This window comes from Lactuca virosa, chromosome 3 (genome assembly GCF_052849685.1).
Source record: "Lactuca virosa cultivar CGN04683 chromosome 3, Lactuca_virosa_CGN04683_v6, whole genome shotgun sequence".
In the NCBI taxonomy this organism is placed as follows: Eukaryota; Viridiplantae; Streptophyta; class Magnoliopsida; order Asterales; family Asteraceae; genus Lactuca; species Lactuca virosa.
In genome coordinates this window covers 386,392,921-386,406,465 of record NC_136428.1, presented here as the reverse complement: position 1 = coordinate 386,406,465, position 13,545 = coordinate 386,392,921, and the positions used below count along the sequence as shown (strand labels likewise).

Here is a 13,545-nt window from a genome sequence, read left to right as displayed (position 1 = left end):
AAAAAAAAATGGGCCTTCATGCTTCTTGAATGACATTCTTTTTCTTTTATGCATTCATGGGTTGAGAGAAAAAAAAAATCAAGATGAAGAATTTAATTATGTTTTATATTTGTTTATTTTGTATGATTTTTTTCAATTCAGAACCAAGAAATATGTACAACATATATATTAGCTACTTGAAAACTACATTGGAGATTGTGATTAACATAGACAGAGTTAGGATGATTGTCATTTCATTTGTATTATGTTATGTAACCAAGAGGAAAACTGTGTGTAACCAATAACACTTGTCTTGAGTACGCCCTGTTTTCTTGCAATGACTGCAATTTTGTGAATCCTTTTCGAAGTTCTTATATCCTTGATTTCTAGGAGAACGAACGGATGTGTTATTATTATCATCAGTGTTACTCATAACATTAAAGGCCATCATTGAGGTTGAGATTGCATTGTTACCAATGTAGCATTTGTCGTTCTTCCTAAATAACAAAAGAAAACATTTTATTCACAGGTGGAATAAGTTCCATTAACAAAATCTAACATCGAATTATGGAATACGGATCATTGAGCCCAATTAGAAACTCATTATTTGTCCCACTTGTTTTGCTCCATTTTCTAAAGGTACATTGGGGATTGTAATTGGAAAAATCTTCCCATAAATACTGTTTACATTCTATATAACCATTCAAAGTAATCAAAGACTACATTATAATAACAATTATCTATCCTCCATATACAAAATTTGGAAAGAAACATAAAACTCAATCACACCCATTTTGTAACCATCCATAACTATCTAACAGTTTTCATGATCTAAGTTACATGTCTTTCTAATGCTAAATATTAGTGCATCTTTTTTCGACTTTGCATAGTATATTGAAATATAGACATATTCATGTCAAAAATAATTCATAAACATTGAAATTGTATCACAAACGATGTAAAATGTTAATGTTTAATTGAAGGTCTTGTTGTCCACAAAGTTTTCTGCTAAGAAAACTCGTGGCATCAGAATCCGATTTTGATAGAATCGGATTCTGGGGAGCTTCTGCTTCTTCATCTACTAAATATGGAACAATGTATCTCTTCATATCATCATCAGTTATTTCAAGATGTCCTCCAGTCACATTTACGAATTTGACCCTCCCAGCCTCATCCAATGTCCTCAACCCAATCCAGTCTTCAATATATAATCTCGTCTATAAATACATAAATAAAATCAAGAATCATGGGTATGCATTAGTGACTTGTACCGTGTATAAATCCTTGATTCCATATCTTAAATGTACAACCCATCAATGCATGGTTTTATACTTTTTAGTTTTCACACATAAATAAGTGATAATCAAGAATCAGGGAAAGCGTTGATGAGTTATAATGTGTACAAGTCATTAATACACAGTATAAAAATCAGTGATCTTGGGATTCTCACTTATATTAAATGATATACCCTATGCATTGATGGGTTGTACAGTACAAGTCGTAGATGCATAAAGATTTACCTTTTGTGCTGGAAGTATAGGTTCATAAGCTCCATCAGGGAAGTACCCAAACCAAGAGGTTTCTTTGGGTACCAAAACTGAATCTTTATCACCCTAAAACACATTTCAAGTGACTTGTACTTCATGCAGTGAAAGTTGTACATTGAAAGCGAAAAAAGAGGAGAGATGTGTACATATTCTTACCATTATAAGCACCAAATTTTGCAAGCTGCTGAATCTTTCTTTGTATGTAGCATTTTTTTCAAACTCGTTATTTAGCTTCGGGAGAAATTTACACCCTTCTTTATATGCATCAAGATCCTAACAAAGCGAAATGATGATTTAGTCCTTGTAGTTCATATGTTGTGATGAAGAGATAAATAAGTATTTTTACTCACAGTGGGAACCCTCATGTAATTTGATGGAGCCAAGTGTTCCTGTATAAGCACCATCAAGTTTCAGGCTAAATGCAAGAAATAGCAACATATTATTATAATTAAAAAAAAAAAAAAAAAAAAATCTACCCAATAAGAAGAAATATTAAGTAATATTCATTACTTTATATTATAACAATGTACTTTAAAATTATTTTCATAATAAGACATTATACTTCACAACATCTCCCCAAATTACCCTTTTTAAAATAATACGAAAGTACAATATTGAAATAAGAAGAAATATAAAAGTACAATGCTATAATAAGAAAGATGGAAATAATATTAGTGTTTCTTAAATTCAGCTCACCTGTACAACATCACTATAAACTGCTAACTCCATCAAATCATCAACAAGAATGCATATGAAACTCGACTGCAAAAAGAAAACTTCATCTTCATGAACAAAAATTTATGTTGACTTTTGTGGTCAAACACACACACACACACATAACATATGAGTGTATTTGTTGAGAATATTCAAGACTTACACCACATAATGGGATAGCTGCTTCCCCTGCATGAGGACCTGCTAATGATATGTAGTTCTTCACCTATTATTTGTAATTATAATTGGTTAAATATTGTTGCATAATTTGTGTAAGTTGCATAAATTGGTAAAAAAAAGTGAAGCTTTGTTGTATAAATAAGCATTTAGTTGATGTCATGTCATGATGTAACTATTTTGGTTACAATCTTGCATATTTTCGTCATAATATAAAAATTGGTTGCAGATTTTGTAGAAAAAAACACTTTGTTGCATATATTAAAAAAAAAAAAGACGAAACACTGTGCATAAATTGCAATTTTTGTCTCTCAGTATCCGTATCAGTATCAGTCTGAGTTTAGTGTTTGCCAAATGTAATACAACCTGTTATTTCAGTTTTTAGGTTTTGTACATCTAACCCCTTCTCATTCAATAATATTTCAGTTTACCCCCTTAATTACATTTAAATTTTATATATTTGTTATTTCTTTACTAGCTTTTTGATTTATTAAATATTTAATAATATTTCAGTTATGAAATATTAAAATTATCACGATTATCGGTTATATAATATTTTCAATGCTATTTTTATTTTTATAGCTATAACGTAACACTTTTTTTTCTTCATATATTTTTTATATATTTCAAATAATGACACAAGATAGTTGTATTTAAATATTAATGTCTAGTAATATTTTTTTTTATTAAAATACGTTGTATCAAAATATGATGTGTTTTTAGAAAACGACAAATCAAATCAATGGGTTTTATAGGACAATTTAGATAGATGATGATAAATTAGTTACATTTCTAAACAAAAAGCTATTGGTAAATTAGTTATAGGACAATTTAGATAGGTGATGATAAATTAGTTAAATTTAGATAGATGATGATAAATTAGTTAAACTTATATTAAAAAAAAAAGCTATTGGAAGAGGCTAACCACTTTAGAATGTATTTAATTAGAGGTTAAAATTAATGGAAAGATGATGTGGCAATAATTGATTTTAGTCAAAGCACAAGTCAACCATTGTGGAAGCTCTTACCGGAGGTGCTCCATCACAAAATTCAAGAACTCCTCGCCCCACCATGTTACCCTGCAAAAAAAAAAAAAAAAAAAAAAATTACAAGCATTTATTACATTTCCACTCAGTTTAGTTGAATAGTTTCATTTATGTGGGTCCCATTTATATGATCTCATTACATGCCACAAAAAAAAAATGTAAAAGCAATGTAAATGATAGAGTCCACTAATGGAGACAAAGTTGTTGCAAAAAAGATAAAAAAAAAAAAGGATAAATGCAAGAAATAGCAATTTACTTTTGTTGATTTGTTTATTATAGCATCCTACTTTTATTACATCATTATACTTGAAAAATCTATCAATTTTTAACAATATCTTCCAAATTCAAAGCAATATTGATTGTTGTAATTGGGTGGATTTTTCAAAGTAAAATATCTTAATAAGAAAAAGATTAAAAATATAAAATGTTACGATTGGGTAGATTTTTCAGACTACAATGCCTTAATAAGAATATAAATCAAAAGTAAAATTTTGTAATAGAAAAAAAAATGAAAGATATAAATGCAAGTATGTTGCTATTCCATGCACTTAGCTGAAAATTAATAACAAGATTACACCTTTTCTCGCATGGAAAGTCTGTTTTTCATCATAAAGTCATTTTTATGCAAAAATAAATAAATAAAATAAAATCCAATTTGATCATCATTACCTGGGAAAGTCCAACTATGTTGTAACCTTCACTAAGTTCACTCATATTCTTCACCTATAATTTGTGTGATATATATAAGTTTTGATTACCACAAAAAATAAAATCAAGATTCAAGAAAGGGATTTGTCATCAATTTCTTTACCTTTTCACATGCAATCTCTGTCTACAAGACAAAAACACAAAATCAAAATTTATATTCTTTAAAACAAAGGAATGTTTGAAAAATAATTTGAAAACAATCTATTGTAATAAAAAGATGGATAAAGATAAACCACCTGTTTGGCAAAGGGCATAAACCAAGAATCCATGACCCCATTTCCAATTTCTCTACACATAATGCAAAAGTCAACGTTTTTATGCTTTTTTTTTGGTTAACAAGAATCTATTTTTAAATTAAGAGTTAATTAAAGAGAGCATACATGCAATATCCTTGAGTATTAGACCACTTGCTTAAAGATTGGGTAAATTTTTTTACTCCTTTCTTGGTGCAACCATCTGCAATGCCTATAAACAAAGTTTATATAAACAACTCAGGAACTTTGAACACAATTTTCATAATTATAAAAAGTTTGATGATAAATAAACAACTTTAGAAGATTCAACTACTTAATGATCTAAGAACCTATCTCTTTCTTTCTTTTTCCATAAAGCTACGTGTTGTCTGAATAAACAATGTTAAAAATATTTCAGAAAGTGAAGCCACACTTAGGGAAATGAAAGGAAAAATAAACAAGGAGCAAAGTTGTAAAAAAGATAGAACTTAATGGGGAAAGCTTCATTTTCCATACTTTCTATATTAAGTCGTTCTTTATGCATCAAGTGAAAACAACACACATGTATAGCTTACCTGACTAAGTCCTGATTAACTAGATTTGAATATTTAGGTAAGAAGAGATAAATTTACAATTATCTAATAATATATAGCTTTAAGTTGGATAATCACTTTGAAAATGAACATAAAAATCCCCTAAATACCAAGATTGTATCTCAAAGTAATCATATATACGTTTATGTGATGTATTATATTTCTATTAGATTCAAGTGAACTAGTTTCTAACTTGAAGATCCACAAGAATCGGTTTGTTTACAGAGGCATGTGTATAAGTTATAACAATATTATTTTACACAAAAGGAATTTTACAAAAGACTAAACATTAATGCACAATTTGAATTTTACAAAAGACTAAAAAAAGATGTATTCCATTTATGGAATTAACAAGAGTATATATTAATACAATTTCCAACATAAACAGATTATCCTAATAGCCACATAAAACCACCAAATCTAGGTTAAACATGTGCAAATTTAAACATATGAGTCTTAAAATTAAAAACAATACTTAACGATAAAATCCCATAAAACTATCAAATGATACGCGAACAAGATCAAAGCAAGACTCAAGATAAACATAAATCCCAGAAAACCCATAACTTATTTTCATCAAATAAGCAATAAAAATACAAAAACTGTACAACAACTTAAGGGTTTTGCGCAATATCCAATTAAAGACCATGAAGCTCCAAATCGAAGCATGCAATGATTAAAAAAGGAAAAGGAACACTTACCATGAAAGAGAACAAAAGGGATAGAATGTGTGATTATGGGAAGCAACGTGAAGATGATAAAGAATCGTGTTAGCGCAGAAGAGGCCATAATAATGAAAACTTTAAGTGGATAAAGAAGGATCGAAAGGTAAAAACACAGCCCTTTCTGCAGTGCAATTGGGGGGTTTTGTTTGATTTTGGAATGGTGAAGTTTCTGGGAGTTTTAACCGATAAAAAGGTCGAACAAAATTGACCCTAATTTTTGGGAAGCTAGATAGTTTAACGCTTTTGCAACTCATATTCTATGTCATCTTTAACATCATTTGATTTATTTAGGAAATAGTGTGCAAATGTTATAACATGTCAAGAGATACAAAAAGAGCTAGAGAAAGAGTGAGATAATGGCTTTTGATTGGTTGATTCTCACGTTACTTCTCGTGGCCATGATAACATTTCTTAACATAACACCAAATAACATGAGAGGGGGGTGATGTTCCGATGTTATGGCGCCGTTATGGGAGCTGCCAAATCAGCATAACGCCTTATGACGTTGCCCATATCGAATAGACTCAATGTAGATCAAATTTATATCGTTTTCAGTTTTTTGTTGTTTTGGCAAAAGGGAAAATCTATTGAACGAGTTTTGTTGCAAAGAAATGCAAATCAATTTTATGATTTTAATAATTGATGTATATTAGTTAACGTTTTAGACTTTTTAAGGTGTTGTTTGTTTTTTCGAAACGAATATTCATGAAGTCTACGGACCACCTCTGCAATCCTCTGTAGCAGAAGAGGTGGAACAAACGGTTGCAGACTATAATAAGAAACATGTTTGTTTTTTAACATCTGCAGACTGCTACAGTAAACTGAAATTTAAATAAACTAATTTTATAAAGTGAAAATAGTTGTCAACACCGAAATTTTAATAATTCTAATATTAAAACATTAAAAGAATACTAAAAAGAACATCTAAAAAAACAAAAATATAAAACTTTTTTAAAAAAAAAACTTAAAAAAATATAAAGAAGCTAACAGTTTTATTCTAGAGAAAAACTAATTTTAAAAAACATTAAAAGAGAAAATAATAAAAAAATTAAGATAGTATTGCAAACAATGTCTACAAAATTCGTAAAAAATTACACACGTTAAAAAATATGCAACTGAAACGGTAAATAAATTAAAAAAATCAAAGTTTTTTAAAATCAAGTTAAAATTTTTTGTGGAAACTATAAAAAGAAATTGTATCAAATCCGTAAATAAAAGTTTAAAAAAATCAAAGTTTTGTTAAAAAAATATAAGTTAAAAAAAATAAGTTATACCAAAATTAAAAAAAAAACCTTGGAAAAATGAAAGCCGAAGAGGTTTGAAGATGCAAGTCAAGTGTTGCGCCACACAGCACACGCGCATATGTTTTGTAGTCTGAAGCCTTCCAAAAAACAAACTGCTGCGATAGGGAAAGTGTTGCGCGTGTGCTGCGCCGCGCAGCAAAAAGTGGTTTGAAGATGGTTTTTTAAAAAACAAACAGCACCTACATATGTACCTACATTTATAGTTTATATAATATGCTATTTATATAGAGTGGCATATGATTATGAATTTGATATATTAAATGAGAAATTAAATTGATTCCTACTTTTTATACCTACCCACTAATATCATGACAATTGGCATTATTCTATCATTCATTTTAATATATTTTGATATCCCTAATATACCCTTAATAAATTAAGATAATTGAAAAAAAAGGGAATATGACTTATTAAGGTAATTAAATTTTCGGTTTGTTCACATCTGGGTAACTATCTTTTTTTTGTACACATCTGGATAACAAACTTGTCGGAAGTGTTCATATATGACCATTATGATCTGTTGTAGCAGGTTACATCCTAGATGTGAACATTTTTAACAAGTTCGTTACCTAGATGTGTACAAAAAAATAGTTACCCAAATGGTCAAAAGTAAGAGTAAATTACACGAATGGTCCATGTGGTTTGGGGGAATTTATGTTTTTGGTCCCTAACTTATTATTTTTTAACTCGGATGGTCCCTACTGTTTAATTTTGTTGCGTGTTTGGTCCTGTCTTACCTAAAAAAGACTATTTTGCCCTTATTAATTTATTTTTTATAATTAATTTTCTTATTTATGTATTTATTCTTTATATATTTAAAAAAATTAATAGACACCACATATCTGTATCTCATCAGCATCCCATCTCTCATCCTCCTCAACTTCTATTTATTTTTCATCTTTAATGATATCGACGTCTTCACCATCCCTTCTTTTTTCGGTCCTTCAACTCCGTCGAATCAACACCACAACCCACTAAAGATGAAGAGACAGTGGGTTATGGTGTTGGTTCGCCAGAGTTGAAGGACCAAAAAAAGAAGGATGATGAAGACGTCGATGTCACTAAAGATGGAAAAGAAATAGAAGTTGAGAAGGACGAGAGATTGGATGGTGACTGATGAGACCCAAATTAAATTTCTCAAATGTGGTTTCAGGTTTACGGTGAAGAGATACACATATGTGTGGTCTATTAGTTTTTTTTAAATATATAAGAAATAAATACATAAATAAGAAAATTAATTAAAAAATAAATTAATAAGGGCACAATAGTCTTTTTAGGAAAGATATGGACCAAATGTGTAACAAAAATAAACAGTAGGGACCATCCGAGTTAAAAAAAATAAGTTAGGGACCAAAAACACAAATTCCCCCAAACCACAGGGACCATTCGTGTAATTTACTCTTACTTTTCGTTCTGTTCATATTTGGGTAACTATTTTTTTTTGTACACATCTAGGTAACGAACTTGTTAAAAGTGTTCACATCTAGGATGTAACCTGCTACAGCAGGTCATAATGGTTATATGTGAACACTTCCAATAAGTTTGTTACCTAGATGTGTACAAAAAAAAGATAGTTACCTAGATGTGAACAAACCGAAAAGTTAATTACCTTAATAAGTCATATTAAAAAAAAAAAAAAAAAACTAACGTAATCAGATGCATCTCTTCCTTTTTCATCGACTCTTCCCTCAGATCTTCCATCGCCACCTGATCGAAGTTGAGTACATAACAAATGCCCCAATGATTCAGCTACTCCCCTTCCTCTCTAAGCGCAACTCCAGATTCACCCTCCAACAATCGACCGAAGATGTTTCTATTACCGCCATCGCCTTCTTCCAGCAAACACGATTCTTGGGGATTTTCTTTTTTTGTTGGTGCACCAAAAATTAAATCGAATACTTTTCCAGATTCTCAGGTATTCGTCCATCCCATTGAAAGGTAACTCATTGATATCCCTATTAGTTCTTCACAGGGGGTATGCATATAAATTAGGCCGATGACGAATATGTCTTACTAAAGAAGAGTTTGATTATGGTCATAATGTGTTTGATGAAATGCCTAGGAGAAGTTTCTTTTTCTGATATGTTACTCTACTGGTTCAAACAGAAATGTGCAATGTTAATATGAATCTATGATTTTTTTGCAAATTTATTTAGTTAAGTTTTTTTATACAACCTTACACCTTCTATTTGGCCATTACACTTTCATCAATCACAAATGTTGGAGACTTGGAGTCTTTTTAGTAAGTTAGAATATTGAAGTTATCAACTTGTCATTGCTAATATATTGATGTTGTTGGTTTTAGGTTTTTATAGCTTATATACATCAAGAAGCATTTGATAAAACTTGTAGTTTGAATCCTATAAAACCTGACATCAACCAGAACATGACAGATTAAATTACATGTTAATAAAGCCATCGACTTTTATTTGTTTTTCCTTGTTCTAAAAGTATAATTCTAGATTTTCAATGAATTTGTGCAAGTTTTAACATTATTTGATTGTTGTTTCCATTTATGCAGTCTTGCATCTGAAGATGGAATAAGTTGCAATGGAAATTAAGGCCATGCAATTATTGAAAAAGATTTGGAAAAGTATGGAGGGAAAGCCCAAAGCTGGAATAGATAAAATGCTCGGAGGGTTATATGATTTCATGAAATACTCAGAGGAAAAGTATGAAGCCATAGCCAACATGTTGTCAAGCAAAGCAGCAACAGAAACTGCCAACAAATAAGTGTCCATGCTTCACATCTTTCCTCCACCGAGACAAAATATACCGTGGATGAATTTCTTTAATATCCTTCTAAATCAATATCTTCACCATATGCCTACAAATAATTCCACGAAACTCAAACAAACGACAAGAACATTGTATATCACATGCACTCTCTGTTGGATTAGGTGTCTAAGCCCATAACTATATTTGGTATGTACTTGACCCGATTGTAGCATGGTCCTTTTGGGTTGCCTTCACACTGGTGACTAGACAGGATGACTGTTGAGGAGAGAGGCTGATTTATTATTAAGAATAATAAATTGGGGCATAAATATGATTTATTAATATATTATATGAATAATATATTAATTTGGAATCATATTATTAATTAGTATTTAATCAGAAATTAATTTGGAATTAATTTTGGGATTAAAGGAACTGATTAAAAGTACAGGGGTTGTTTTGTAATTTATTTGATAGTTGAGGCTTTGGGCCATTGGATCACCTTTATTAGGGCTAGGCCGAAAATCCTAGAAGGATCTAGGAGTTTTCGTCCAAGGGCCTAATGTAAGGAGGTCCATGGATTTGCTTAGGCCCTAAACTAAGGGATTAGGGTTTCCACCCTGAAACCTTAGCTAACCTCAAGTATAAATAAACCCCCTAGGCTCTAGATTTCGTCCAACCCTTGGAAAACCCTAGAAGAACCGTTTTTGGAGCAAGCTACCCTTTCTCCTCTCTCTCATATTCATCCTCTCACTCAAGTGTGTTTGTGAGCCATTAGAGGTACTACATTTGTGGTACTTGCTCTCAAGAGCAAAGGAACTTCAAGATTTAGTTGTTATTACTATATAACAACAAAGCTATGTATTCTAATATTTTGTTTGTGATTTTTGAAATATTATATGCATGCTAGGGTTTCCATATGTGTTCATTTGTTGTATGTCTAATAGTGAAAACATAGATCCAAAACTAGGGTTGCATGTACACATAGGATTGTCTGTATAAAACCCAACAGTGGTATCAGAGCCTTTGGTTGTTGTTTTCAATTAGATTTGATACAAAAGTATGAATTTGAAAAATTAGGGTTTATAGCAAACAAACCCTAGGGCTTGGATTTTCGAAATTAGGGTTTCAAAACCCTAGTTTTTGAAATTTGTTGGGGTTTCATGAACCCTTTCCTTTGGCATCAAGATTTCGAAATTAGGGTTGTCTAACCCTAGGGTTTTCGAAAATGCCGTATTCCCCAAGATAAGATTCCAAGATTTTAGGGATTAGGATAATGCCATCTTTTGTAATTATCCCTTTAATTGTTTAAATAGATAATTAAAGATATTTGAATTATCCCATCCCAAATTTTCGAATTTTAGGGGATAAAGGGATTAGGTTAAATTAATTGTTTAATTTAATGGACAATCCTTCAAGATTTAATAATTTAAATTAATTGTTTAATTTTGGATAATTATCAAATCAAAGTTTTGATATTTAAGATTTTAAAATTAAAAAGTATTAATTTTCGAAAATTTTAAATTTGATTAAACCCTAGTATTTTGAAATGTTTAAAATACACTCTTATACTATATAGAATTAAAAGTTTAATATTATATATGTATAAGTAAATGTCAGTCTTACCGTTAGTAGGACTCATTCACGAAGCTGGTCTATAAGGGGTGTTTAAGGAAGCGGCCTATAAAATGACCGCCATTGGGTATCCACTCTTACCCACCACACCCTTGACTAGTGGAGGGTCGTTAGCCGAATGGGTAGGATAGGACACAACCTTCCATTATAAGTATAATGTAATACGAAGTAACTAAACACCTTTATAAAATCCCAAATCTTAGTTACTTTAGGAAAAATGTGAATTTGGTGCTAATCCATGAAATTGCACATTGCACCTTGTTGGTCGTTAGTGGAGCGTGTGTGGTTAACCGGCACACTAATATGGGACCAGTGAAGGATGGAAATGGGTAACTTGTAGATTATTATAGATCAATGGAGCATGTGTGGTTAACCAGCACATTGATTAGGTGATATACGTCTTCGAGAGTACCAAGCTAATTTGCATGGTTATTCACACCTTGTTTGTGATCCTCTGCATCCCAGTCACAAACTTGAACGGCATAATCGAGATTAAACATGCCATTGAAAATTTCAATGAATCTCAAAAGATCTAGGAGTTTCAATTCATTTAAAACCTAATCTTCATTTTCGTTGTTCATGGTGGAAATTGGTAAATCGTCATTTACCTACCTTCAAATATTTTGCAGCTGGATTACGGCATCCCTCTTCCGAGTTGTAGAATATTGTGTTGGGTCCTAGCCTTAATATTTCATTTGGGTGTTATATTAAGGATTGAATCAACTAACTTGAATTTCTCCCGTTTTGTAGATGTCAAAATCTAACAACTATGGTTTTCCCGAACCCTTTGGAAAAAGCTTTCCACACGAAGATGATGTTCCACGATTGGATCATGAAAATGGAAATCATGCTTCACTTCCTCCACCTCCTCCAATAATTCTCCCTGACCCACGTATTCGTCGACTTGAAAAGTCCAAGGTCACTCAAGCCCTATTGGCAAGCAAACACGAAGATGGAAAGTTTGTATATGCACATGTCTTGGAGATGAAGTCACACATTGACAAGTTGGGAATGTTGGGTGTCATTGTCTCAAGGAAGTTGGCTGTTGACTTGGTTCTTCAATCACTTCCCGAATCATATAGTGAGTTAATTAGAGAGTACTATATGATGGACCATGACGTGACCCTCATTGATCTTACCTCTTTGCTTATTGCTGCTGAATCAACAATGATTTGGCGCACTGGTCAAGAAAATTTGTTGGGAAGATCAACCTCCCAAACTTCCATGGACATTGACAATGGCAACATTGGAAGTCCAAAAAAGTCTTCTCTTCCCAATGGAAAGGGATTGGCCGAGGTCAAACCGTTTGACCAAATGGTAAAGAGAAAGGCTGAATCTGAAATTGTCCCATGTGCTGTTCCAAAAGAGTCTGTTTGTTTCTACTACCAATAGAAGGGGCATTGGATGCGAAGCTGCCATATGTACCTGAAAGATCGCAAGGATGGGAGAGTCAAGATGTATGACTCTGCTTCAGGTAAATCTACTATCTAACTCTATTAAGTTCCTATTTGCAGATTCTTAATACATGATGTGATAATATTACATTTTGATGTTTTGTAGGATCGAAGAAAAGAAAGGAAGTTTAAAAGGAAGAGTGAGCTGAGTCTGATCACGGAGAAATGGATTTCGATCGCATGGTTCGAAGATCAGATTTTTGAGCTGCTACTTAGAAGAGTTAGGATAGATTGCTTAGGAATATTTACATAGTTTTCATTTGTAATTGCAATTGTAAGGACAAGTTTTTCCGCATTTTTATAAATAAAATAAATTTTGGTTTTGTCTTATTTATATCCTTGCAATGGCATTTGTGAAAATTGATGTTTTTATGTTTCTATTGTTAGCAATACTGAAATGGATGTGATTCTTAATTATGATATTTGTGGTAGTGTCAGAAAATTTTCAAATAAGGAAAGATTCTCATCACCCAATTTTCAATTGGACATAAACTTGGAATCATGTGACTTGCATCGTATGATGAATGAGAACCTTCATCTTTTGGAAAATTAAGACTAGTACCTTGTTCACACAAGTATGTGAGTCAAGTGAAGGACTAAAGGGTCCAGTACACAATGTTGTGCATTGGTCAGGTCCACCACAAAGAACAATAAGACTATTCGTCGTAATTTACTAAAAGTTTAGTAAACATGGTTATACTTACAAGATTAA

At 31.5% G+C, this 13,545-nt stretch overlaps 1 protein-coding gene across 1 annotated transcript; it reads right to left on the bottom strand.

The window, feature by feature from the left end:
- Nucleotides 1-668: 668 nt before the first annotated feature.
- Nucleotides 669-5,934, bottom strand: LOC145167711 (uncharacterized). Its single transcript, XM_079086947.1, has 12 exons — nucleotides 5,699-5,934; nucleotides 4,552-4,636; nucleotides 4,408-4,459; nucleotides 4,275-4,295; nucleotides 4,133-4,186; nucleotides 3,446-3,496; nucleotides 2,404-2,466; nucleotides 2,223-2,288; nucleotides 1,877-1,915; nucleotides 1,683-1,799; nucleotides 1,500-1,592; nucleotides 669-1,196 (listed from the first exon to the last, which is right to left on the bottom strand). Exons 1-12 carry the CDS (start codon nucleotides 5,784-5,786, stop codon nucleotides 927-929), a joined length of 999 nt encoding a protein of 332 aa, XP_078943073.1. The 5' UTR covers nucleotides 5,787-5,934; the 3' UTR covers nucleotides 669-926.
- Between the last annotated feature and the right edge of the window lie 7,611 nt (nucleotides 5,935-13,545).